Source organism: Ischnura elegans, chromosome X (genome assembly GCF_921293095.1).
Source record: "Ischnura elegans chromosome X, ioIscEleg1.1, whole genome shotgun sequence".
Taxonomy (NCBI): Eukaryota; Metazoa; Arthropoda; class Insecta; order Odonata; family Coenagrionidae; genus Ischnura; species Ischnura elegans.
The window spans coordinates 90379149-90395205 of record NC_060259.1 but is presented as its reverse complement, the minus strand read 5'-3'; the positions used below and the strand labels follow the sequence as shown (position 1 = coordinate 90395205).

Below are 16057 nucleotides of genomic sequence, written 5' to 3'. Positions count from 1 at the left end.
GATAAGATAGGGTAGAGCTCAACACGGAATACACCACAGGGGTATAGGTTAGGATGACCACGTCATTTCCCTGTAACACCTTGCACTCTGAATATGTTTGATTGCGAGACGCTACCGTGGATATGAACCCGCCACCTTTCGGCAGCAATCAAAAGCTTTGGCACTCTCTCCAAGTGTCCACCTCGGCAAGCGCAGTGACTTCCAAAATGATATGTTTCAAGAGTTTAAAGATACCGCAACACTCCTCGAACGGCCGCATCTTCTGTTACTTCTTAAAACTTACGTAATAGTCTTCAAATATTCAGATTTTATAAAAAAAACTTTTCCGATACGTACTTAATATTATCTCAAGAACGAAAACATTGTACCTGAGATAATGTGAGGTAAAGTTTTTCAATACGGGAAATATACACAACTCCATATACCTTTAGAATTCCAAAATATTGGCACATGTTTTAACCGTTGTAAAATTACAATAAAAAAAGCATTAGACCGTAGATGAAGTCGGCTTGGTGGTTAAACTGATAGCATAATTGCCGGGCAATTAGGATATACGGTTTCGAATCCCGCCAGAGCCAAAGTATTTTTCCATGTGAATTTTATCCTTGGTGCACATAACTTTGCACCTTTGCGAGTTACTGCGCACTAATTTTCTTGTTTTATGCTTTATTTTGGAGTTATTAGCCACGACTAATGATAGACCGAACGGTAGTGATGCGTTCCCTTAAACAAGTTTACGACCTTCCTTAATGGACTAACCCTACAGCAGTTTTTCGGGCTACGTCCCGAAAATTCATATTCATGAATTTTCAGAATGTGTGCATAACTTATATTTTTTTGTCTATGGTTACATATGCAAATATTTTATGAACCTTTTGCGTAAACCTAAATGAACGACTTTGTTTACTTTCCGCTGCATAATTATCAATGCACACTCAAATGTATATTGATATTTGTACGCATGTAATTTCAGAAGATTCGAATAATTTATAATTTGACTTTGTTTACATGTATATAATCTTCTCACATGAATATCTAACCATGTTACCATAGGCATGTAAATGTAATTGTATACTTTCTACTCGCTGAAAAAAAGCTAAAAAGTATTGGTGTAATCCTGTTCCGTAGGGCACAAGTCCTCGCACAATCAAGTTCTTTTTTCTTTAAAATTGCTCGCCCGGTGTGGAGGGCCTAAAGTGACAGAGCCAGACAAGTTGGCTCCGGCTAGAGGCCAAGGGAAAAGAAGCCCTTAGGGTATCGGGTTGATGAGGTTAGCCCGTTTCAAACCCCGTAGACCCAGCTTCATATCTCGGTGGCGGCGGATATTGTACACTCAGCTGTAGGTCGCCTCCCCCAAAGTCCAAAAACCTTGCCATACAGGAAGCCGTTAAGAATGTGCCTCCTCTCGGTCACAATGGTGAAGCAGCAAACAAGGGCCCACCCGACAGAATCACCTTTGGTCTGCGAAGCGGGAAGGTGTGAACAAGGCGGCCTCGGCGGGGGGGAGGGGGAGAAGGGCCCAGCGGGGGGCTGGCCAAGGGCCCCATGTACGTGCATTCCCCACCCGAGCCTCCTGCAGAGGCGATTATGGGCAATTAGGTCGAACCGACAAGGTGGGAGGGGACAATGGACAACATTCTTGGGGTGTTCTTTAAACGGAGTCGTGTAGACACGGAGTGATATGGACACTATATATATCGACTTACAGACCACTGAATGCGTATGGCTCAAGTGTACCTAACGCTACTTATAAGATTTTTTTGGCATTGGACCAAAAATTATACAATAAACTATCGATAAAAATAAAATAAGAGACAAATAGTATTATCTTTCTTGGATTAGTCAAACGGGAAAGTATTTTATTTATGAATCGCTTTATTATGCCAGGTAAAAACGTTGAACTGGTACATCGTCAGGATTTCGATATCTTGCAGCTGGAGTTAATTTAGAGATTTTTTTTCGTTTTTTCTTCATATATTCGTATTGCCATATACACTTACGTCATTTTTATGTGTATCTCATATCTTGTTATCCACTTGAGCAAGGCATGCGTGTACAGCTGCTGGTACCCTAAAACCCGAGAAAATGTCCCGTAGGGATAACTAACTAACTAACTCCCTAACCAACCTCTAAATATGTTAATCATTTTATGAATTCAATTTTTTGGATGGATAAATTATTATTGTTATTATATGTACCATATGGAGGGCTAGGAGATGACTAATCGCGATCAAATTGTGAGAAAACTGTGGACCTACCGAGGTTACAAATGCTTTTCTTTCAAAATCGGTAAGTATTACCGCTGCCACCCGAGACCTTGACTTAAAAATGTTCTAAAAATGCATGCGAACTAATCAGCGAAGATTTATTTCAAATTTGAGCAAGAGTAAGTTCAACTGCAATGGGTGAGATGTGGTGGCACAAAGTTTTTTTCCAATTTTTCATTTGAGAAGAAATTCGCAACGTTTTTTAGTGCATTGAGTCATCGGCAAATCGATTAAAGTACGAAAATTTGTATTAAATTCATCGGCTGAATGTAGTTTTTAAAAAAGCACGATGTATGCTCGGAAAATTTTTAGCTCAACGGAATTTTTAAATTGCACGGATTTGGAGAGTTCGATTGCCAAATTTTGTATTAGGCTGGTATACAAGCCCCTGAAGTGTTATCAAATTTTCAGCTCTAGTCATTGTCTATTTTGTCCTTGGAAGCCACTACCGTAAGACGTGTTTTTGTATGAGCTCGGCGACTTTCGTCTGTTAAAATAAATGGGTCAAAAAATGGTTGCAAAGCAAAGGATCACAAGCAAATCAAGTGCAATAAAGTGTGTGAAATTCTAACAAAGGCCTATGGTGAACCTGCTATTAGTAAAAACATTAATGAGAATTTAAAAGTGGTATGAGGGTTTCCAAGATGACCACGAAAAAGGTGAAGATGATGAACGCCCCCAGCACTTCAACAACCGATGAAAACGAAATGAAAAAATGTAAGAAATGGCTCTGGACTTCTAACATAATGAACACCTAATAGGGGCAATTTTGAAGTAGAATAAAATACTGTGGAAAATTTTTTTTTTCAAAAACCAAAGTTCCCATTATTTTCTGAGCACACGTCGTAAACAATCTTTGGGAAAGTGAATATCGAGTGCTTCCAGAAAAAAAGTGACTATCAAATAAATATTACATCGCATGGACCCATCCTTATAGGTTTATTTCCATGTAAAAATATTCTATTATTACTGATTATAATTCATTATAATTTCAATTCATACGATGTCGTATTTTGGCCTTTCTTCAGTTCCAGCATTAATACGATAATTTCGGTTAATGCTGGCACTGAAGAAAGGTCGAAAGACGACATCATTGAGGAAAATTCGGGATATTATTTTTCTTTCCTTTGTCATTATTTTTTAATCTTCTTTGTGGCAACGTGTAAGGCATGGATATTCATACTCATGATCAATCCTAACTTCTTGTGCTATAACGTTTTCGGATTAAGTGCATCTTCTATCGTCCAAGTTACAATGCGCTGCCCGGAATGATGAAATGTTTACATTGAATTCCCTTAGATATGATATTTCATGTGAATACTACGTATCCGAGATATAATCCTTTACTAAGCATGCTCAAACGTCAACACTCGTGATTAACGCGGTGGTGTGTTCGCAAAAGCCAATGGAACAAATAATACAGTAAATGTCTTATGACTTATGTTTTAATAAGCAATACAAGAATGTCTTTCATTTCATCCAGTTTTCGGCACTAAAGATACAGCAAACCCTGGATAATGCGTTGATTTCGAACTATCTGCTTCGGTGGCCATAAAATCCATCATATTGAGAGCCCAGTCTTTCATTTAACATCCCAACTCTGCAACCAGCCCACTCATTAGGCTGTGAACACTTCAATGAGGACAAATATGAAATAATTTAAAATTTGGAATGGCGTTCTTTTGATAGCACGATCAAGACTGCCAGTTCTGGGTAAAAACGGTAAACGCTTGATATTATTCCTTTGACATAATCTTGGTCCTAAGCCCATTCAAAACCTCATCATCAATACCACTCAACCTACGAAAAAATTACATGAATATATAAGACTGAAAACGGAAATAATAAATATTTTATAAAAAAACTTCAAGGTTTATACATATATTTGATGGTGCGTTCGATAAATACGAGCTTTCAAAATAAATATTATTGTATATTGTGTAACATTTTTGATGATTTGAATCACAGATGAATCGATTAACTCGGGATTCTAAAATCTGCCTCAGTTAAGGAAATAAAATCCAACAAAAATGCAGTGGTAGTTTTCGGGTGACAAGCGCTGCTGAAGATATTAAGGGAAAAGAATCCGTCATGGCCGAAAGTCTTAGTACGGTTGTTAAATGGAATTATTTAATGAATCTATAAGTCAAAACGGAAATATTAAATATTTTATAAAAAATAAACGTGTATGCCTACATTTGCTGGGGTGTTCCATAAACATGAGATTCCAAAAAGATATTATTGTATACTGTGTGACATTTTTATGATTTAAGTCATGGTATTTTTCATACCCGGATTAACGTAACTTAACGTAAAAGAAGGTGAGATATCATCAAAGGTTTCTATATATCCAGACCGTGTGAAGCCTCTTTACCAAAGGTTAAATTTCTAGGATTAAAGAGAAGGGATGTTTAATAATGCATCTAAATTATAAATGACAAAAATCGATATCCTTCTGAGAATAAGGATTTCTCGCCTAAGGTAGAATAATAAATAATCGAGTGATCTCCGCATTAGAAGGTAGAGTAAGAGACCGCACACGGGATAGACCGCGCATTACTTTCGGCGTTTCCAAAGAGATTGCGGGCAGATGCGCAATGCAGAGGCATAGTAGATGCCAGGGAATAAGTGAGGATGTCCCTTTTGTTTTTCATTGGTTTTACAGATTTTAAAACGCAAATACTGAGATCGGTCTGGTAATTTACCTTCAAAATTTTTCCTCGCTCTGCATTAAACTCGTATCGGACGTTGAACTAAACTGCTACATTACAATAGGGTAGTTTCCTTCATCAAAGAAAACGAAAGGCATTGATTGCGATTCCTTACCCACCATTAGTGTATTCATAATATACAAATTATTTGGTTTTAGACATCCCAGTTTAGACGGATGGCAATGGTCAATTTAAACCTCATTTGAAAAAAGCCAGATTGGCATGCGATGCCACTCAACGTGACGTCACAGGGACCTAGTTTCTATACGAGTGAATAAGAGTTTTACACCGTCTGAGATAATCAATGCATGCATGAGGCACAGGCCTCAGGGAAACATGTCTTAATAATCACCCATTTAAACTGCCTAAGGTCGGAAATTTTCCTTCGTTTGATAAGGTATTACAGCCACAGGCCAGCAAAGAAATTTTGGTTGAAAACTTTTTTATTTTAATAGCTGATCTTTATAGATGTTCATGTGCCGAATCCAAACCTGGCCTTAGTTTTTTTTTGTATCACCCAATGTTCCCAAGCAATATGTATTTAATATCTAGTCTAATACCCCTATACGGTATACAGGGAAATCAATGAAACACTGTGTTATATCATAAAATTGTTTTTATTTACTGTTCACTCCATCGTGATAAAATCGTTTGTATTTAATACAGCGTGATAATACAGGGTTCACTTGTCAACTGGGATTGGTCTACATTTTCCTTCCCTTTTTTTCCTTGAAGCTTCTTGTGTAGCCTTTTCTGCAATGAACCGCTTGCTGAACCTCTCTGTGAAGTACCAACAGTAATCCCTCATTATCTTCGTTCATTAGACCTACTTTTTCAATTTCATTAAACTATAAAAAAGCTGTTAAATTCTAAAAATATGGCTTGATTTCATAAATTTCACTGCAGAATGTGAATTAATCGTGGGTGATGCGACTTTAAAACCATCATATATGGATTCAGCAACTTTAAAAACATAAGAATAAGGTATTTTCAGTGAAAACGTTTTTTCATTGTTGGCCTGTGTAATCCTTATTTAAGCCAAGCGGTACCTGATAGCAGGGTACTCTGCTACCTGCTAGCATCCTGCATCGCAGCGGTGCACATACCCTCGCTCCAAGGTTACCTCACACGGCGACAGCGGGAACCAGAATAACGTTACACGGGATTTTCCCAGCATTTATACTTAGCCGTCGCGTTTTCGCGCGCTTGAAAATTTTCAAATTTCATTTAATCGCGCAAAATAGATATCGTCATATAAAAATCTAAAAGCTTGAAATGCGTACTCCAGGAGTAATAATCTTTCGATTTAGGCAATAAAAAAATAATAGGAAACTACCCTATTGCTTGAGGTTTGCAGCAACAGTAAGTTCTGCTCGGAATGTTTTCAGCCTAACTATGCCATGTTGGCCTTGAAAGCCATAGAGTCGCGACGTGCGTCGTCTCACCCGCAGAGAAAGAGAAATGCCGCACTCAACTTCGATAGGTACTCATGCCGCATTTCTCTCACGCAGGATATACACCTCACGGAATGAAAAATGATTCCAAATAAATTATAACATGATTTTGAAACGTTATACCTGTTTTAGTGTGCATACTAAACTAAAAATGTTTTTGTTTTGTGTAGTATTTCATTATTTGTTCGCATATTTTGAACATTACTATGCTAAGTTTGTAGGCAACAGAAAATTTTAACTTAGGCAAGGCATAAATTAAATTTGATTGCCTTATTTTATCTTTTCACTTGTATTTTGGAATTATAAAAAAACTCCTAAATTAAATGTCTGTTAACTGAAATTCTTCGGTTCAATTTGCATTTTTCAATAACAATTGGATAAATATGGCCCATATTAGTTAAACTTATGTTTTTATGTGTTTATCTTTATAATATAATGACATAAACATAGCTCTAGTTTTACAACCTCCATTTCAGCTAAATTAAAATCGTATACATGTAGTATTAATTATAAAAAAGTAAAAAATACATCAAAAGTATTTGCATATTTTATTTTACTCAAAACTTCAACAACGCGACAATTTTTCTTTTTAATGGAGCTGTAGAATACAGAAATCTGTTTTAGTCGGTTTTAATAACATGCGGCGTACCACCCCTATATGTGCGGCGTGTCACCCGCAGCATACGAGATAGACGCTGGGAAGTAATGTTTTACAAAAATAGTTCTTTTTTTTCTAGTTTCTGACTCTTACTCAGCGGATAAATTACTTCTACTATTTCTTCTACATGATGAGAACCTTACTGATGTTCCCAGTAATTTGAGTGTTAGTGACTTAATGTCAAGAACTACTTTTAAAGAGCGCATTTACGAGGTTATTTTCATTTACCACCCTATCGCTCCCTCAAAAACGGTGAAAACATTTACTGCAATGAAAACACCCACATCGGTTCTAATATGTTTCAAATCCTATGATCTATCAAAATTTCGTGGTACCTCGAGCATGTGCGCAAGTGATCTTTGTAAATGGGATCACGGAACTGAGATATTTATCTTTCTGAGCTATCATAAGGATCTTTAGAAGGAATATCCTCACTAGCATCACTAAACCATTCAATCTGTATTTTGAATGAAAGTAATTGGTGAGTTTCGAAGATAATATAATGATAAAAATCTTTTATTTCTTAAATTTGCACCTGATACGTGAAGTGCGGAATTCCTCAATTTTGGCGAAAAATTGACATATATTTATACATATATATGTAAAATATTTTGAAGTAAGTGTCAGAATTCCGCTGCGCCTCGTGCATATTCCCAAACTTATGGTGCCCTCACAGTTCGTCGTTGCGCTGACGCCGCGGCTCGCGAGCCAATCAGAGACCGTCTTTGAGAATTGATGACGTCATTTCGCCAGCTCGCTACGTCGTCGCAGAAAAATCTGATCGCGTCGGATATTCGCTCCGTGAATGTTCGCCGAAGATTTGGAACGGGTATTTTTTATGGGAAGCTTAATATGCATGACTGGCTACAATGGTGGGTGAAAAATGTTACTAATTTTATTATTCACCATTAGGTTGAAGTTATTAATCACAAGAAAACTAAGGTCATGCGGTTTTGTAAAGCATCACGAGCGAGGAATGTGAGACTCAAGATAAAGGTGGGTGGTGAAAAACTTGAGCAGGTTGAGCAATTCAACTATTTAGGCAGTACGTTAGAGGGAAACGGGTGCAGTAGTAAGGACATCAGGAAGAGAATCACATTAGCGAAGGAGGCGTTCATGAACAGGAAGGAGCTTCTGAGAGGATCGTTGTGTAAGAGTTTAAAGAAAAGGCTGGTGAAGAGTTTGATTTGGAGTGTAGCTCTCTACGGTGCGGAAACGTGGACACTGAGGAAAGAAGACGATAGAAGATTGGAGGCATTCGAAATGTGGGAATGGAGAAGAATGGAGAGGGTGAAATGGACGGAGAGGAAAAGGAACGACGAAGTGCTGGATATGGTTGGCGAGGAGAGGCAGCTTTTAGATGAGATACGCAGGAGACAGAAGGTATGGATGGAGTTAGTGCTCAGTGGTGATGGGATGCTGAAAATGGTGTTGGAGGGTAGAATGAGGGAGGAAAACGAGGGAGGGGAAGGAAAAGAATAGGATTTTTAGATAGATTGAAAGATAGTAGGCCTTACAGTGAATTAAAGAAGGCAGTGCTGGAAGGAAAGGGAGGCTCCCAGATCGCTTCTCGAATACTCCATGGAAACCTACCTTAATCGGTAGAATACTATAATAAATAGGTTGAAGTTTTAAGCATAGATATGTCCTTTATTTCCTAAACATAAGACAATTGTTAACCTTTGACTAGATTACAATCACTGAGGAGCATAAATTATCAAAAATAACACCCGTCAATGGTATCACAAGCTAAATACAGCGAAAGAGCTTCTTGCAGGTGACTACAGTCGTTTAAATGCCAATTTATATTTTATAATTGTGCCCTCATAATCTGCTCAGTTGAAGCTATTTAGACAAACGGGCTGGGACAATCTTTTTGAACAACAGTTATCATAAATAAATTTTCGTCATAACTTTTCACGTTACTCATGTCCACTGAGTGAATGTAATTCGTTATTCTTCGTATATTCCGAGTTAGGAAATAAAACTTAAAGGTCATAGTATTGCATTGGAAATGGCCATCACCATATACATGATTAGCTAATCATGTATATGGTCAAATGTCAGCTTTTACTTAGCATGACCGCAAGCGGTCATGCTAAGTAAAAGCTGATATTCCCTCCAAAAGAACTTCATTTTCAGGTCATTTATTCCAAAATATTAAAAGTAAAAAAAAAACCTCAGCATTGCTGATATGAAAATAACAAAATGGTGCACATAAGAAAAATGTAAACCGTCAATTGACCGGTCATTCTAGTGTCAAATATATTTCCACAGGATGACCTCTGCTACAAGACGTAGAAGTTGTAAAGCAGTCAAGTAGTCAACACCCAGTTGAGTACAAGCAATTCCGATGGTGAAATGCTTAATTATGCCATGTGACTTTAATGAAGGTCCTAGAGAAAACCAATTTGCGGAAAAGTCCCGGCACAGAGGAAAAGTCATAATTATGATTATATTTTACGAAATAGGCAAATATTTTCTGCTAAAACCCCTAACGTCCTCAATTACAAAAAGTTTAAAACTTTTTTCTGCCCTCTATTAATGGGACCACTAAAGAGAATTTGAGCCAATCGTTTGCATATAATTATGTATGACATGAACTGGTCACAATGAATGGGTATGAAATGGGTATGAATGGAGTTTAATGAAAAACAAGCAAATATTATAAGGGACACACAAAATTAATTGTTGGTAATTTATGTATTATCTCCAATAGGATACATTCAGTTTCAAACGGTTCATTGCCAAGAAAACTCCAGACCTTTTCGTCATAACTTAGGTAAGGATTAAAAATTAATTTAGTAACTGATTTTTTGTCCAACAAAAATATCGCAAATGACTGAAGATTCTGACCTATGGTAAAAATTATAATGCAGTCGAGGATATAAATATATTCCTCTGATTGTGAGTAAAATTACAGATGCACATTCAAAGGCAAAAGAGATAAGAATAGGCACTGAGTCACCTACAACTTCTCTCTAATTCTCCTAGAAGTCACTCATGCCTTAAAGTTCCTAGAAGTGCATAGCGTTGGTGTATTACACATGCGAAAAGTCAGTAAATGAGTATCCTAAGATGCGGACGATAATTTAACGTCAGTCGAGATAATGCGATATACCTTTGACAGCATTTGGCGCACATGGAAGAACGGTGAAGGCATGTGAGAGGAGATATAAACCTTTTAAAAAATGGTTGGCATAAATCAACATCACACCTAGACCCCCATGAAAAGTCATGATCACGCACACGAAGAGTCGGGATTCTTTACGAATTCGCCTTTCTCTGCCTCCGGAAAAGAAACTGAGCATCTGAGGTAAAAACTACGAGAGAATATTGTAGGGATGAGACATTTTCTGAAAAATAACGAGCAATATTACGGTATGCATGATTTCTTGGAGCCAACTACGAAAACATGAAAGCATAGCGTGCGTAAAGGGCTGTAACGCTGGTCGGTAAACATTAAGCGACATCAATGCGGCGCCAAAAAATAGATGATCTGGCATGTGAAAGTGATAAATAAAGTCCTCGTTTCCCAAGTGAAATATGGAACCAATGACTGATTCTGTAATAGTAAAATTCCGAGAGCACGCAAGGAAAAGCACGTTATATCGGTCCTATTAGTCATCACCATTCTTGAATGCGGCGTTCGACATCTCTCTCCCAGTTATATCTCACTTTCTTGATCCTCAAGTCTCGGTTTCTGCGAATCCTTGGATGAGAAAAATGGAGTAATGGCCGCAAGCTTGCAGCAACGATTCAACATTAATCACGCCCTCCATTTTCCAACACCTCCGAGCGTGATTCATCATCAAACTTTCGACAGAATTCGAATAGCCTCGAGCTCACAATATACTGACTCGGAACCGATGCAGATTCCTCTCACCGAACAGAAACTAATAAATTGCCTCAATGCCAGAAGTGCCTGGCAGGTCAATTTTTTACACATATTTTATTCATTAGCAAGACTTTCAGGTTTATCCCTGCGTGCTTGTGATGCGTGAGGTTGGTAAATATTCGTGAGCAGACCTGCATATGTAGCGCCTAGGAAATGTAGAAAAAATGTTGAACTACTACAAAAAATGTGAGAATTTCTTATTGAAAGCTTTGATTCCGATAGTTGAGTAAGATATGAGGATAGTATGCGGTTTAAATTAGCTATTAGCAAATTTTAAACCGCATCAAATCTTTCCGGTCAAACACTTATTGATAAAATGAATATGGCCAACAACTTGTTACTCAATTATTTACTGCTCAACACGCTAAGTGACAGGCCAAGAGAAGGGGATAAATGCTTATCCTCAAAACCGTTTTAAGATTTTCCTGTCCTAGTTTTACTTTCCACAGATAAACTTCGTACAATTACACGAATGTAAATTTTTTCTCGCAGCTAACAGCTGAAAAAATATATAACTGATATATTATACGTCTAAATATTTTTAAATCCAAAACGTTTTAACTTCTTCCTTATTCTGAATTTCATTGAATGTATCCGAGGCAAATATTTTGTAATTGTAATAACCATACACTCGCTACGGTGTCGAATAAGTTATCTCAAAAATGGACTCCCCATGAATGGCTCCAACATGGCTGAACATAGTCATCTCTCAAGTGGAGGAAATTAAGGTTTACATCCCTTATGAAGGATCCATTCCCAACTCGCAAAAGTTTCAAGATTTTTTTAGGAAAGAAACTTAGAAACATTCTATTTTCCTCAAGGTAGATAACCGTCTTGGACACGCCATTACCAAATGTATGGGTAGAAAATTGGAATAACAAGGGTGAAATTGCCGAGAAACAACTGTTCCGGAGATGGTGTCGGGGAAAATGTGGCGGTGGTGAGTCAACTAAATAGGTTTGGGTGTAGAGACAGAAAAGCGGCGAGGGAGCAAAGCGAGCCAAATCAGCAGAGGCGACCGTGTGGGGAAAATGAGCGTGTCCAAGCCACCAAACGAAATTGAAAACTAACAAAAGGTATAAAATGGCCTAATATGTTTTCTCCAGGCTTCCCTAATCCCCAGAAATGTTCCGCCGATCTTGAGTAGACGTAAACCTGGGATATATGTGAGTATTGAAAAAAAAACTTTAAATCTTATTCGAGGAACACATTTATTACATAGCTTTCAATACATCAACATTGTATAGTGATATTTCAGGGATTTCACCAAGCAAAATTATCAACCTAAATTACATTTCAAGTAGCGAAACTTAGCAAGTGAATTTGCTAAACCGTATAAGGCGTCACTTTCTGAAAGTCCTTTATATTCATTATGGATATGAAAACAGCGACACAGCAACAATTTTTTAAATTAATTCAAACTTTTATAAGACACTGACCTCGGTTTCAGCACAATTCAAGTGCTATTTTCAAGGTAACTAAGTTATCTTGCTTTTACTACGTTGAAAATGGTACTCGAAAGGTGCCGAAAACTACATAGGCTGTTAAAATTATTATAGACAGAGCGATTTTCACTGTCATAGCCATGAACCAAACGAAGATAAGATATGATACTTAAGAGATATGCATACTCTTGAACCTAGGAAGGGGCTTTGTATCTTTTCCACTCCATTCTATGCACATGAAATTAATATTGAACAAAATAACTACACTATTTCGTGCGCGCATTACAAGGCATGATATTCCCCATCAACAATGCGTTCATAATTTCTTAGTATATCACGCCAAGCCAAAGCTCCAGAATTATTTATCCGTACTATGCTAACGATACAGTCTCTGCAGAATAGGTATTCCATTACAACCAGGCACTAAGAACGATTCTGTAGCCAAGATAAAATTGAGATTTTCTGTCTCCCCACGTGATAAGGGATAACGTCGGACACGTATACTAGTAATTACGGCGGAGAACGCCCTCAGCATTCCAAGGGAAGCACTCCTGCCAAGTGCAGTGCGACTCCAAGGGCGGGGCACATCCAACCCAACACGCCCCTGGACAAGAGCGTACCGCTGTCAAACCGCTCCCTACCATCGGTGCGGAAACCGGAGGTGGCGTACAACACTCTCATGCCTCCTTAGCGCGTCTCCGAGGGCTCTTAATTACATCGCAATCAATCATTGATGGGCTTGAGAAAACACGAGAGACGACCGTTGCCGGGGGAGGGAGAGAATAGTATTCCCTGCTAATCGGTGTGGGCTTCTTTTTTTCTTGAGGTTCAGTCTATCAAATTTTATAATAAATCCTCCCCAAAGATGCAACAGGTTTCCTCATAGCTAGACATCTATGCATGAAATTGTGAAACGAAAACCAATAATTTAGCATGTGAACATATATTATTTAAACTATATAACATATTATCCATATATGTAGGATACGAAGTATAGAGATGTATACGGTTATAATTTAATTAACTGTCAAGATATTCGTGGAATTGGGGAATTAATCAATTAGTTAACACTAGCTTCTGCTTGCCTTTCTTTTTCTTGTCTTGGTTTATATCGAATGCTATTTTTGGTAGGATTTTAGTCTAAGGATCTAATTTTAGAGCTATAAAATATGTAACTATATAATTAACTATATAACATATCATTCATATTCGCACAGTTTTTTGTAAAAAGGTGTATCCGGTCGTACATAATAATAAGTCAGTCACCCCCTTCTACACCTCTGAGGAAGTTGTGTGTAATACCTCGTCAATTTAGAATTAACTTAATTTCTTTTTTATCTGTGGTTATATTTTTATTGTAGTATTTTCGAATGCTACATGGTTGATATTTGTTTCCCAGTTTCTGCAATTAAGGCCCATCCCTGACGATGAATCACGTAAAATATCAAACATCTGATTCTTTTCCCGGTGAATGTTTTGATTGAATTCTTCTCGGGTTTCCAACCAGAATAGGGTCGGCATGTTCCAAGCCGACGTTTCGCTGGCCTACAACATGCGTACCCCAACTCGGTTGGAAACCCGATAAGCATTCATTAAACGTAATATATAGTTGTCGAAACGCTGGCGGAGAATAGATATTAACTTTCATAGACCAGCCCCTCCATAAAAATAAAAACATACTAAATAAACTTGGTGGCATCAAATCATAAGTTGATTTTCAAGAAATTCCAAATGCCTCTCAAGTGATCACAAGCTTTGATTCTTATAGGCCAGCTCTCACAAAAATAAAAGCACACTAATTAAATAAATATCACCGTACAGGGCTTTTTTAAAATACTGCATGGGCGATATTTGTTTCCATGTGTCTTCAATGAATTCCCAGCCCTGAGGATGAATCGCGTACAATGTAGTGGTCGAAAGTCGAAACGCTGGCCGAGAAATGATAATAACTTTTATAGATCAGCCCTCAATAAAAGCATACCAATTAAACTCGGTGGCCAAGATATACATTAACTGATTGTCACATAATTCCGGCATGCCTCTCAACTGATCACAAGCTTTGACTCTTATAGTCCAGCTCTCAATTAAAATAAAAGCACAATAATTAAACTTGGTGGTCAAGATATGCATTAATTGATTGTCACGTAATTCCGGCATGCCTCTCAAGTGATCACAAGCTTAGAAATTATTAACGCGGGGCGGGGGAGGGGTTGGGTCGAGGAAGGGTGTGGGCGGGGGAGCTCGTGAATGGGATAAATTGTTGGATGTGGCGGTTGGTGGGGAGGGGCGCAGGCAAATGAGGCATCGCGGGAGGCGAGAGCCGAGGGATCGGAGACCACCTCGGTCGGCGCGGCCGCCTTTGAAGTGGCCCGCCGCTCCGTCTCTGCCAGCGGCCCACGGAGGTAATGGAAAGGTGTGTGTAGAGGGGGGGGAACACGTGTAGACATGCCGGTTGACGGGGACAAAACGGCTGCAGCGGGCCAAGGGACCACAAATCAGTCGGCCCACACGGCGTCCGCCCCATCCCCGTTGCGATGCGCGTAAATCAAACCGCTCTTCTCTTTACCACTCTCCACGAGCGTTCATTTAGTGACACCTCGGCGGCGGAAGGGGGGGGCAGGAATTCTATTCCCTCTCTCACACACTCTCCGCGCAACGAGACGAATAACAACAACAAGGCGGGCAAGAGAAACAAGGCGAGGGTTAGTCGCGGCCACTTGCCGCGCTGGCCGTGACGCCAGCCTCTCCAGTTCTCGAGTTGAACGCCACACCACGAGCGCCGTGGAAGGTGCAGAAGGTGCACTGAACGCCACGGTGATAGGCAAGTGCCTTGAGATAAGTCGCGATCCTTAGATTGCTTGACAAATTACGGACGTTGTTCCGAGAAACTAAGTGTACGCTATTTCAATGAAAAATGTTATTACATGCCTTACTTAATGTATTTGAGACTGCTTTTTAACCTCATCGTCTAAGAGCTTCAAAATAATAGGCTTTCCTAGGTACATAATTTTGTAATTTCATTTGAAAATACACTTTTATATACAGATTCCAACTACGAAACTTTACTAAACATACGAAATATTTTCACTAATCCTAGAATATGCACGCCATTTTGATTTTTAAAATTCATTGAATTAGCCGTGAACCTTAAATATCACGTTAAAAATAAGTTTTACGTTCGTTACCAGACTACCATTTAAGCCATTAGCTAATGAATGTAGTAATTGAAGTCCAGTCACATTAGTTACATGAATATGGCGTTACAGTCGGCGGAAAGAGATGGAAAGTGTAAACTTAAATATATGATAATTGTTCAACCAACATTCTCTGCACCGTTGATTTGCTTTTCTACACGATGGATTTCATCAAGTACACTGAACAATTTTTTTAATGACAAAGGAGAAAAGTGTACGTTTCGAATCGCGCAGAACCTATCCTCTGTAGGAAAACATCTTAGCAGAGGCGACTAGTTTTTTGCTTTTAAAAGGAGATAAAATTCCTTGAAAGAAGCAGTACTTTCAAAATCTCGTGATGAATGATGGTTGATGACGTGAGAAATATAAAATGCGTCAAATAAAACAATACCTACAGTCATTCATCCAACAAGATAACTTGGAATAAAAC

General features: G+C 38.4%; 1 protein-coding gene across 1 annotated transcript in view; it reads left to right on the top strand.

Moving 5' to 3' along the window:
* The first annotated feature begins 1414 nt into the window (after window positions 1-1414).
* The window catches only part of LOC124171206 (pituitary homeobox homolog Ptx1-like), a 61213-nt gene continuing 46570 nt past the window's right edge, over window positions 1415-16057 (top strand). Inside the window, exon 1 of the mRNA XM_046550348.1 lies at window positions 1415-1613. Coding sequence (XP_046406304.1) covers window positions 1415-1613 — 199 coding nt within the window. The remainder of the gene's footprint in view (window positions 1614-16057) is intronic.